Source organism: Caretta caretta, chromosome 1 (genome assembly GCF_965140235.1).
Source record: "Caretta caretta isolate rCarCar2 chromosome 1, rCarCar1.hap1, whole genome shotgun sequence".
NCBI classification, from domain to species: Eukaryota; Metazoa; Chordata; order Testudines; family Cheloniidae; genus Caretta; species Caretta caretta.
This window is the reverse complement of record NC_134206.1, coordinates 45,282,900-45,295,455: the sequence shown is the minus strand read 5'-3', so window position 1 is coordinate 45,295,455 and position 12,556 is coordinate 45,282,900. Positions and strand designations below refer to the sequence as shown.

The 12,556-nt window shown below is 42.0% G+C and overlaps 1 protein-coding gene across 9 annotated transcripts in view; it reads right to left on the bottom strand.

Moving 5' to 3' along the window:
• Positions 1–5,701: 5,701 nt before the first annotated feature.
• WASF3 (WASP family member 3) overlaps positions 5,702–12,556 on the bottom strand; it is a 143,159-nt gene continuing 136,304 nt past the window's right edge. For all 9 annotated transcript variants that reach the window (XM_048846183.2, XM_048846207.2, XM_048846214.2 and 6 more), the window contains 3 exons: positions 11,975–12,238; positions 9,542–9,921; positions 5,702–8,390 (listed from right to left, as the gene is read on the bottom strand). In XM_048846183.2, the coding sequence (XP_048702140.2) occupies positions 8,233–8,390; positions 9,542–9,921; positions 11,975–12,238 (802 nt within the window). In that variant the 3' untranslated portion in view covers positions 5,702–8,232. The remainder of the gene's footprint in view (positions 8,391–9,541; positions 9,922–11,974; positions 12,239–12,556) is intronic.

Sequence of the window (12,556 nt, the reverse complement as noted above, 5' to 3'; positions counted from 1 at the left end):
GGGGGATGGGGTGGACACCTCCCCCCTCCTGTTTTCACCAGCCTGCTACAGCCCCACCCCGATGAGTATGAAACTTCCTCCCCTTCTGCTACTAAATGCGGGGGATCTTCCTCACTGGTGTGCTACCAACTGATGCCATGGGAGAGTAAAGCTTCCTGTGCTGCTATTCCTATTGCTCTGCCAGGCACAGGTAGAAGTGGACTTTTCCTGCACTAGCATGGCCCCCTTCTCTTCTGGTCATGTGTGGGGGGATGGGTCAGTGTCCCTGCTGACCGCTCTAAAGTTGCCACACTGAGTCACTCTGGCTCTCTAGCCCTTAAAGGGACCACACACCTTTTCCTATAAGCCAGATGGCCCCACGGCTCAATGTGTGGTGAGATCACTGGAACAAGTTACCTTGGGATGTGGTGGATTCTCCATCACTTGAAGTCTTCAAAATGAGATTGGGTCTCTTTCTAAAAAGACACTATATCTTAGACATTATGGGCTTGATGTACAAGTTACTGGATGAGGTTCTAGGGCCTGTGGTTATGGAGGAAGCCAAACTAGACGATCATAATGGTCTTAAAAACCGATGAATCTATGTTCTAAGCTCTAAATTTAAGTTTAAAACCTGAACTATTGGAAGTTTGTTAGGTTTAACCACGTTCTGGAAAACCCAGGAACTTTGGACAATTGAACTCGGAGGCCTTGTCTACACTGGCAAGTTACTGCACAGTAAAGCAACTTTCTGCAGTGTAACTCCCGAGGTGCACACACTGCCAAGCCACTTAGGGCGCAGAAACGCCAAAGTTGCAGCGTTGCAAAAAAACCTCACTTCAATGAGAGTCATAACCCTGAAAGCACAGAGGCTCCAGTGCTGTATTGGCAATGTAAACATATTACAGAGCACAAAGCAACAATTGGCCTCCGTAAGTGTACCATAATCCCTCAAGTGGCCGCTCTGCTCATTGTTTTGAACTCAACCGCCCTGGAGACATGCGCCCCTCCCCTTTCAAAGCTTCATTTCTGACAGCCTTTGTGTGCTGTGCTGATCTGCTCCAGGACACAAAGCAATCTGTTAATGTGGAATGCTTGTGGTGTTGAACACAGAGACAGGTGTGTGTGCGTGAGAGAGAGACAGACAGATTGCTGTGCAGAGAGCTGGGGAGGGAGGTGGGGGCTGATATCAGGGTCCCCCCCACTTCAGGACTGCTTGCTTCCTGCCACTGTCTGAACTTACAAGACAGCATGCTGACACACGCTGTCCCCCAAAAACACGTCTCTCTCCCCCACTCCCTCCATACACACACACACACACACAGTCCCTGTCACACACACTGCCCCCCCCTTCAGTTGAAAAGCAGCTGGCCATGTAGTAGGATGCCCATTGAACAATGGGATTGGGAAACCTGCATCATGTGACACTGTGCCTGCCCCATGAGGCATTGCAAAGCTCTTCCCAAAGCACCCTGTGGTCAGTTGCACTGTTGGATAGCTACCACAATCCACTGCTCTCCTTGCTGTTGCAAGACATGCTAATGTGGATGTGCTCCACCGTCACGAGGAGTACAGTGTGGACACGCAACTGCGGTTTAATTCCAGCGCTTTAATGAAAACAGTATAACTCATTGCCCAGAAACTTCCCAGTGTGGGCATACCCTTAGATGACAAGTATTAATTTCCCATCCAATGAGAGTTTGGTTGACCTGTCCCAGAACAGAAAGTTTTGGTACATTATCTTACCCTTTTATAAATTACTTATGTGCCATCTAAAATGTTTTGAAATTTCCCGAAGCATGGGGTGTTTCTATTCATGCATTATTGGATAAATTGCAAATCTTTACAAGATATGTATTCAAGAGCTCCGCATGTTTGTCTCTAAATATTCTAGCATCCACAAGTCATTATGAAAGGCAGTAGAGTAAGGAAGGTATTTTCTCATGTGGGCAGCCTGAAGTCCAGATACATATTATAGCCTGGCAGCAGGTGGCTCAAGGAAAGCTTTGTAAAGAAGGGGTATTCTGAAAATCAAGTTCCCATGATCTGAAATGAAAATTTGAATTAATGGTGCAGCATATGGCTGAAAACCTGCCTTTTTTAAAAGCACAGATACTGCCCCATCTAGGAGTCCCTCACTGTGTCAGCATCACCAAAGTCAAGCTGCAGCATCAGAAGTCCCCGGAGCCACAGCTGAGGGAACAACCAAGCTACCACCCACTTCTGCTGCACATGGGGTAGGGCAGGAGCTGAACTGCGCCACTCCAACAGAGAGGCAGGTCAAACCACAATCACTGCTTGGGGCGATGGGCCACATGGAAGCTTCTTCTGCTCTGAAGGCAGCCCAAACCTTCACCGTCAAGCTGGGAAGTGAGGCAGAAGTGCCACCAAGGAAGATGACATTGGCTGGTGTGTAAACAGACAACTCGTTCCTGCTGCTGCTTGAATCACGGTGGCTGGAGAAACAACCACCCAGGAATGCCCCCAGCAGGCTAGGAGAAGCAGCTGTCCCAACAAGAGTCTGGTTTCACAAGAGAAATGGCAGCCCATTACAGAGAGACCCCTCCCACAACCAGCACACAACTCCTGACAGTGGTGTCTTCTGGGCTGTGGAAGGAGCTCGTAACAGTACAATATAACCAATGCTTCCCTCGCCTAATATGACCACTGATTAACATTACAAGTCAAAATGATTTAGCAGACTATCCTCATTGTGTGCATGCACAAATTTTTGAATGTCTTCTTTGAAACTAATGTCAAAGGGCATCCTTCTTACTATGCTAATTACGAATTCAACTAGAAAGCAATTTTCCTCTGCAATAGATACCTCAAGCCAGTTGCATTCTTTAGTATTTGCTATTAAATTATACTTTTTTGGCAACTGGAAAACACAACTGAGTAGCTATTTGTATAGGACAAGTTGTTGGAAACAAAAATACTATAAAACTGATGAACAAGTATCCCGACTAGTCCATCTTTGAGGAAAAATTAAAGGGATATTATATGAGCATAACTATTACATAGTAACAGGTTTCAGAGTAACAGCCGTGTTAGTCTGTATTCGCAAAAAGAAAAGGAGTACTTGTGGCACCTTAGAGACTAACCAATTTATTTGAGCATGAGCTTTCGTGAGCTACAGCTCACTTCATCGGAGGCATACTGTGGAAAATACAGAAGATGTTTGTTTTTATACACACAAATCATGAAAAAATGGGTGTTTATCACTACAAAAGGTTTTCTCTCCCCCCACCCCACTCTCCTGCTGGTAATAGCTTATGTAAAGTGATCACTCTCCTTACAATGTGTATGATAATCAAGGTGGGCCATTTCCAGCACAAATCCCGGTTTTCTCCCCCACACCCCCGCAAACAAACCCACCCTCCTGTAGGTAATAGCTTATCTAAAGTGATCCCTCTCCTTACAATAAGAAAAGGAGTACTTGTGGCACCTTCATGCATCCGATGAAGTGAGCTGTAGCTCACGAAAGCTTATGCTCAAATAAATTGGTTAGTCTCTAAGGTGCCACAAGTACTCCTTTTCTTTTTGCGAATACAGACTAACACGGCTGTTACTCTGAAACCTCTCCTTACAATGTGTATGATAATCAAGGTGGGCCATTTCCAGCACAAATCTAGGGTTTAACAAGAACGTCTGAGGAAGGGAGGGGTTAGGAAAACAAGGGGAAATAGGCTTGAATGGAGACTGGGAGTGGCTAAGTCATTATGCAAGGTAACCTAAGTTAATTGTACCCAATTTGCAAATGAATTCCAATTCAGCTGTCTCTCGCTGGAGTCTGGATTTGAAGTTTTTCTGTTGTAATATCGCGACTTTTATGTCTGTAATCACATGACCAGAGAGATTGAAGTGTTCTCCGACTGGTTTATGAATGTTATAATTCTTGACATCTGATTTGTGTCCATTTATTCTTTTACGTAGAGACTGTCCAGTTTGACCAATGTACATGGCAGAGGGGCATTGCTGGCACATGATGGCATATATCACATTGGTGGATGTGCAGGTGAACGAGCCTCTGATAGTGTGGCTGATGTTATTAGGCCCTGTGATGGTGTCCCCTGAATAGATATGTGGGCACAGTTGGCAACGGGCTTTGTTGCAAGGATAGGTTCCTGGGTTAGTGGTTCTGTTGTGTGGTATGTGGTTGCTGGTGAGCATTCGCTTCAGGTTGGGGGGCTGTCTGTAGGCAAGGACTGGCCTGTCTCCCAAGATTTGTGAGAGTGTTGGGTCATCCTTCAGGATAGGTTGTAGATCCCTGATAATGCGTTGGAGGGGTTTTAGTTGGGGGCTGAAGGTGATGGCAAGTGGCATTCTGTTATTTTCTTTGTTAGGCCTGTCCTGTAGTAGGTGACTTCTGGGAACCATTCTGGCTCTATCAATCTGTTTCTTCACTTCCGCAGGTGGGTATTGTAGTTGTAAGAATGCTTGACAGAGATCTTGTAGGTGTTTGTCTCTGTCTGAGGGGTTGGAGCAAATGCGGTTGTATCGCAGAGCTTGACTGTAGACGATGGATCATGTGGTGTGGTCAGGGTGAAAGCTGGAGGCATGTAGGTAGGAATAGCGGTCAGTAGGTTTCCGGTATAGGGTGGTGTTTATGTGACCATTGTTTATTAGCACTGTAGTGTCCAGGAAGTGGATCTCTTGTGTGGACTGGACCAGACTGAGGTTGATGGTGGGATGGAAATTGTTGAAATCATAGTGGAATTCCTCAAGAGCTTCTTTTCCATGGGTCCAGATGATGAAGATGTCATCAATATAGCGGAAGTGGAGTAGGGGCGTTAGGGGACGAGAGCTGAGGAAGCGTTGCTCTTAGTCAGCCATAAAAATGTTGGCATACTGTGGGGCCATGCAGGTACCCATAGCAGTGCCGCTGATTTGAAGGTATACATTGTCCCCAAATGTAAAATAGTTATGGGTAAGGACAAGGTCACAAAGTTCAGCCACCAGGTTAGCCGTGACATTATCGGGGATAGTGTTCTTGACGGCTTGTAGTCCATCTTTGTGTGGAATGTTGGTGTAGAGGGCTTCTACATCCATAGTGGCCAGGATGGTGTTATCAGGAAGATCACCGATGGATTGTAGTTTCCTCAGGCAGTGGTGTCTCGAAGGTAACTGGGAGTGCTGGTAGCGTAGGGCCTGAGGAGGGAGTCTACATAGCCAGACAATCCTGCTGTCAGGGTGCCAATGCCTGAGATGATGGGGCGCCCAGGATTATCATTCACATTGTAAGGAGAGGGATCACTTTAGATAAGCTATTACCTACAGGAGGGTGGGTTTGTTTGCGGGGGTGTGGGGGAGAAAACCGGGATTTGTGCTGGAAATGGCCCACCTTGATTATCATACACATTGTAAGGAGAGTGATCACTTTACATAAGCTATTACCAGCAGGAGAGTGGGGTGGGGGGAGAGAAAACCTTTTGTAGTGATAAACACCCATTTTTTCATGATTTGTGTGTATAAAAACAAACATCTTCTGTATTTTCCACAGTATGCATCCGATGAAGTGAGCTGTAGCTCACGAAAGCTTATGCTCAAATAAATTGGTTAGTCTCTAAGGTGCCACAAGTACTCCTTTTCTTATTACATAGTAGTTCAAAAGTATCAGGTTATCATTGATGCTATTATTTAGCAAACCAAAAAACTAATCAAGCTAAAAATAATTTAGCAGCAAAACGCATGCCATGTAGTCCAAGAAAAGAAACACAAAGGCGCAAAAGTGATACTTTATTCATATTTGTTACTTTTACATAACCCAGAGTAAGATATACAAACAGATAAAAATGACCTAAGAGTTAGTTAGTTTACATCACTAAATTCGATTTAAATTCGTATTGATAAAATACTGAACGGAGATGACAAAATACTCCAAGTTCAGAAAAACAGATTGGCTACTATGGCTGAAAAATTCCACTTATCTTTAACTGATCACAAATTATCATTTGTTTTATATTTATCATTTAAAACTAATTGATGCATATTACAAAATTTCCATGGTACACTCAGTCTCTGTGCTCATAAAATATATTTTTGTCATATCAGATTTCATTACAATGGAAAGAATTATTTGTGATGTCAGAATATTTCACCTCAACACATATCAAAAGACTATTGAAAGTACCTCTCTCACCCATATCGTGACACTGGATAATACTGCAGTATTAGCTGCACTTTTGTCCATTTTATTTGCTCACCCACAGAATCATTTTGGTGCATTTTGCAAAGTACAGTATAACAATTATATCCTTATGACCAACACAAACAATGTCTCTCACATGTTAATGAGGAACCACCAGACCAGAAGTAGAATTTAGCCCTGTATTTTAAAGCAAAAACAATCCTAGAAGGTGCTGAGTGCCCTCCTTTCCCATTGACTAACCATCGTTCAGCACCTTCCAGGAGAAGGCCCTTAACGGGCAGTAAAACATAAACAGGGAGGCAAAGGCATTTTTGCCACACTACTATAAACTGAAGTCAAATCAGAAACTCGCATGCAGATTACACAGTAATAAAGTAGCCAATAATGTAATATGTGAATATTGTGACAGGCTGAATATTATTTTCTTTGGACAAAAGTAAAACCTGCTGTGAGTGAGCATGGCTCAAGAGGAAGGGAGGTTCAGAGTGAACGCGGATAAAGGCTAGATGCATCTCCTTCCCTTCCTTCTTAAGGACAGAAGGGCCTTGCAGAACAAAAGAGCTTTACCAAATATTTGACCTGAAATTATAGAGATCTCTTCTGTTACAAAGATTACAATTGTAATCTGGTAAGGAAAAAAAAAAAAAGACCAATCCTTCCCTCTCTCTCTCTCACACACACACATAAAGCCTTATTAGGGAAGGAAGCAGTCTGAGTCGCAGTGTACAAAAGAAAAACTATATGCAAATTTCAATATTGTATTGAATAAAGTATTAATTATTTTTAAAGGGAACAGAGAAAGCGCAAAAGCAGACTGTACGGTAGCCTTCTTTTCTAGAAGAAACTGAAAATATATACAGCATGGTAACTAAACACCAATTAAGCCATTTTAATTGTCAGTGTTATATAAATGGGACATACTGGGATAGAAATACATTCAAAAATCAAGGGCCTTTAATGAGTGAGTTATAAGAAACTGAAATGACATTACATGACTACACACATTCCATATAAGCAAAAGTCTATCTACATATATTTATATCTACAGGAATAAAAAACTAAGTTTAGTACTTGTGAAATGTATCCAATTGCTAGCACTGAACTGAAGTCGTTCCATTCATCCACGTAACAGACATAGTATTACCAGTAGTAGAGTAAGCTTCCCACTCTGTACTGACAAAGTGGCTCCACTCAGGTATCTAAAAACCACTCCTGAGTGTAACAGGGCATTTCAAACTTCAAGTATAGTCAATCCATGTCCAGAGAGTGCCAAAAAGAGTGTCAATTCCAATTGTGGTTTCTGTAATGTGAACATGTGTCTACTACATACTGAACTGAGACCATGCTGTTATTTTACTGTCAAACCACCAGCCAGCAACCTCCGGTTACTGACTGAGTCATCCAGTCCTCTCTCAGAAATAACTAGTAAATCCTGTGAATTGACTCTTCAAACTTACATTTCATTTGTGATTGTATATAGCGAGAATGTGTATAGGAGATTAAAATAATATAAGCAACTAAATCAAAAAATTCCTTAAAAATAATGTGTAAGAAGACATTAGTTGCTGTCTGTTAGATTTTAAGATTACATGATTAATTTCTGAAAAATGCTAAAAAGATGACATTTAAGGACCTGAAGACATTGCCCAGTCATGTATCATTGACTCTCCTCAAAGACCTACATGACTAACAGCCAGACAGTTTCACAAGTATCTAGATTGCAACATTATAAAGATAAGATGTAAAGTAAAAATATAGTTATACCTTCATGATCAAGAAAGTAAAACAAAATGCTGGTTTTGTAACAGTGCAACAACTGCAGCACACTTTGCGTGCAGCACACGATTTGCTACATTTAGTGGCACTTATGTATTATGCAGTAAATATTGAAAGTAAGACTGAATTTTTGGATCTGCATCAGCATAACCACATTATTATTACAAGAGTTGCTAAGCTACTGCATTCTGAATACCACCAATTCATTTTTAGTACTTAGATCACTAGTTTTAATACATTTCAACGCCCTGCCTTCTGTCCTGCTAATGGTGTCATTATTAGAGCAAAGCATTTCATGAATTCTGTTCCTGTACTTGGACCAGGACTCAGTCTGACCAATCATTTTCATCAAATTCTGAATCATCATCAGAATCACTGTACTCCACAGCAATGCGCCTTGAAAGAATAGTTGCCACATCATTTCCAACGGGTTCTCGCTTTGCTTCTTGTTCACGTTGCTCTTGTACCTTTTTCAGCTGAATTCCTATAGACAGGTAGACAATTCTATTTACAAACAGTTCTTTGCACCTAAAATATAATTTAAGGTTGTTGCTGCATTTTATATTTTAAATAAAGTTGAGAGGCATTTCCAAGAGGTGAAGGAAAAAAGACAGACTGGAAGTCATAAAAACTTTCCTGATCAAGAAAGAAAGAAAGAAAGAGACACACACAAAGTAGACTGACATCAGTCTTTCCAAGAGTATGTGCCCATAACTTTCTCAAAATAGCCTGCTATGATTTAAATTAAAGTTCTAAAAGACTATAGGACATTTTCAGTAGGAGTGATGCCAAAATTGTGTCTTGAAGGATTTTAAAGGGTTATGCTTTTTAAAGCAAGCACAACTGAATGAAGACTGCAGCACCTGATTTCAAAATATTTTTCAGCTGTTAAAAAAAGCCAAATCAAATGCACTGGAGTCAATGTTTGGATTTCACAGCTGTTGCAAGGGACCCCATGGAACCTGCACACTTTTTAAAAGAATACTTCATATACCGAAGATGAGTAAAAGTTTTCATTTAACTTCATTCAAACAAGCACCTGAATTCATCTTAAATCAGCTGTAAGCCTTGGAACATGTGACTTGCTGTACAGACCTCACCCCAAGCATTGCAAGGAGATTAACACCCTGAGGGCTTGTCTTCACTACCGGGGTAAGTTGATCTAAGTTACGCTACTCTAGCTACATGAATAACGTAACTGGAGTCGACATAGCTTAGGTCAACTTACCCCGGCGTTTTCACTGCGCTGAGTCGACGGGAGATGCTCTCCGGTTGACTTCCCTTACTCTTCTCGGAGAGCTGGAGTACCGGGGTCGATCGGAGGGCACTCTGCCATCGATTTAGTGGGTCTTCACTTGACCCACTAAATCGATCCCTGCTGCATCGATTGCAGCAGCGTTGATCTTCCCGTAGTGGAGACCAGCCCTCTGTCAAGGCATACCAAAAACGCATGTCCAAAGAGCAGGGACTGTCAAGATACCTAGGCTGGGCCATTTGTAGTGAAGTATTTCTCTCAGCAAATTATAAAGATGAAATTGTAGGTTGAGGCTAACAGCAGCTATCAACACAAATCATAGGAGACACTGTAGTCTCACTGTGGAAAAGGAATAGCTCTTAAACTCTATGTTCACTTACCCATTCGAATAGCAGCAAGAAGATCACTTCGAGCATCACTGATTGGCGGCTGTGTGGATTCATGTCGTTTTCCTTCAGGAACTGTAAAAGCATGCATCGGGGAGGACGTGAGAGATGAAACTGCAGCAGGGGGACCTGGTGGGGGAGGAGGTGGGCCGGGGGGAGGGGAAGCTGTAACAACAAGCCCAGAAGGAGGAGGAGAAGGAGCAGGAGCAGCAGCAGCATAGGTAGATCCGGTCACTAGTCCAGAATGGGAAGGTGGCACAGGAAGTTGAAGAGGACTAACAAAAGCAGTTTGTGCTGAAGGAATCATAGGGGGAAGAGGAGTGGGGGGAGGTCCAGTAGGATTATAATAATCTACCATCTGAGCTGGGAGCATCCTATATAAAAAAAGAACAAAAGTAACTTTTAAAAACTGAAATATTTGTCAGTAAGAAGAGTGCTTTTCTGAAATGACTGAAGTATTTGAACACTTAGCACTTACACAGTGGTGACCCTTTAAAATATGCTCATTTTACCTCAGGTACCATTAACTCACTTTTTGCAGCTTTCCCCAGCAAATTCCTTAGATTTTCATATAGGGAATATTGCAAATACTGAAGGGTAGCGTTATATTGTTATCCAAAGCAGTTGAAAATTTTAAGGGCAAGCACTATATAGGGCTTTTCTTATTCAAAGAGCTTTTACAAACACTGTCTGAATCTACCTTAATTCTCAATACCCCTGTGAGGCAGATGTATTTGTTTCTAAAGAATCATTTTAACCTCTCACGTATGTAATGTGGGAACTAATATCATTAATATATGCATCTATTTCTATTGTTTTCTTGCAGTTTTCAATATTTTTCGGTGCACTACCCCTGTGGCTATTTTTCCTCATGTACAAGAAAATCTTGCCATTATCCCTTTGTTTGGCAATGCATTGAAAGTTTTTAATATTTTACAGCCATATCAATTGTTATGTTGCACCCCATATTCTTTACAGAAATATGCTTATGATATGGCATAACAGATATATTTTATGCAAGATGGGTCTTGTAAGGTATCATCGGAAAGGTTATAACTTACTGAATGTGATTATTTATCCAATTTGTACGCATGTATCATTTCTGTATTTAAAGTTAGAAATATTGACTTTGTAACCATTACAACTGTGTGTGTATTTGGGAGACACCCACCAGAAAACAGGCAATCAGCCTTGATGGGCCATTAGGAAGAAACAATAAGACTGTGAAGATACTAATCTCTCTTTTTCCTGCGAGGCGCGTCCTAGGACTAGCTGTGACTCTACTACATCAGGTGGTCCTGTCACCTGGTACTAAACACCATCTTGGACTTCTAGTAATTTTCCACTAAAAGGAGGGGGAGATCAAGACTGGGAAACAAACGATTCCCACTTTATGTAAATCTTACTTAAGGCTGGGGATAAAGGCAAACAGGACTCTTCTCCGTTGCCTTCCTCCCCAAGAAGAAAGACTGCTGAAAGTACCTGAAGAGACAAAGGAACTGAGCTGTGGGAAAGGCAAGGGCTGAGTCCAGACTAAGACAGGAGTCTGGTCTGTAAAGAGAAATAACTGGAACGCTAAGCTACAGAAACTGTGCAACTTGTCTAAAACAACATTTAGGGTGAGAAATTATTTCTTGAAGCCAGTCTCTTTAAGATCTTAAGCTCAGTATGTGTGTTCTGTTTTATTTGCTTGGTAATCTGCTTTGCTCTGTTGGCTATCCCTTATAATCACTTAAAATCTGCCTTTTATAGTTAATAAACTTGTTTTTGTTTATTATTAAACCTAGTTTGTGCAATCTATAACTGGGGGGGGGCAAGAAGTTGTGCATATCTTCCTCTATATTGAGGGAGGGGGCGAATATATGAGCTTATGTTGTATAGATTTCTCTACAGCACAAGACAATAGTATTTTGGGTGTACTTTCCAGAGGGGAGCTGTACTTGAATGCTGGGCAATTTCCTAGCTGAATCTTCTCATAGAGAGCTGTTTGCAGACTCTGTGTGATTCTACAGCTAGTGCGTCCCTACCTGTGCGTGTGTTTGCTGCCAGAGGCCCAAGAGCCTAATTCAGCCAAACCGGGAGAGGGAGCCCAGGCTAGTGGAGCAGGCAGACTCAGTAAAATCCCAGTACGTCAGGTGGCAACCCAGAAGGGGGGGTCCAACCCATCACATCAATGTTATTAAATACATTGTTAACGATTTCAGTTTTTGACATTACCCCACCTCCATTTAGTTCACACTGTTAAATATACTTTGCAAATTAGCAGATTTCCTACTACCTACCTTACTGAGGTGTTAACAGGATTAGCTAAGTTTGTACAGAGTTTTGAACATGTAAAACAAGGCCTAAGTACTGTATTATGATGATGAAAAATGCACATTCTATTGGTCTTTCCAAGAACCCATGCCAGTAAATCAGAAGTTTTACCCATAGTCTGCTGGTATCAAAGGTACAGAGCTGTGTGGTCCATCAGAGGCCTGGGGTGGAGGTGGAGGTGGTTGTTGAGGTCTGTTTAAAGTAGCATGCCGCACTGCGGTAGAGGATGGTCTATATTCATGCTCAAGGCCCTGGTTTATACCCATATACTGTGGTCCATCTCCTGTTCCATATGAAGACATTACTGGCTGCTGGTGGAGGGAATGATTCGGAGTAGCAGGATAAGAATAATCGGTAACATCGGATGCATGGGACCTAAAATTAAAGTAAATGGGATGGGGTGGAACAGAACACATGAGTGTAGCAGAACACTGTCTCCACTATTAAGCAGTAAGGCTAATGGCTGCACTGGGAATGACTTTTCTTGTGATGGGTTTCCCTATTTTAATTATCAAGCATTTGTCAGACCATGGAAACTACAACAGCAGCAATATAATTATTAAGGCAACAGCCAGCCCCTGTTCAGATCCATGTAACTTCAAAATGAATTAATCTGACAAACTGGAGTACACAGAGACCAAATCTTAATCTGCAGGGCTTGCTTGCATCTTTTCAATATTTTGGCATATTAAC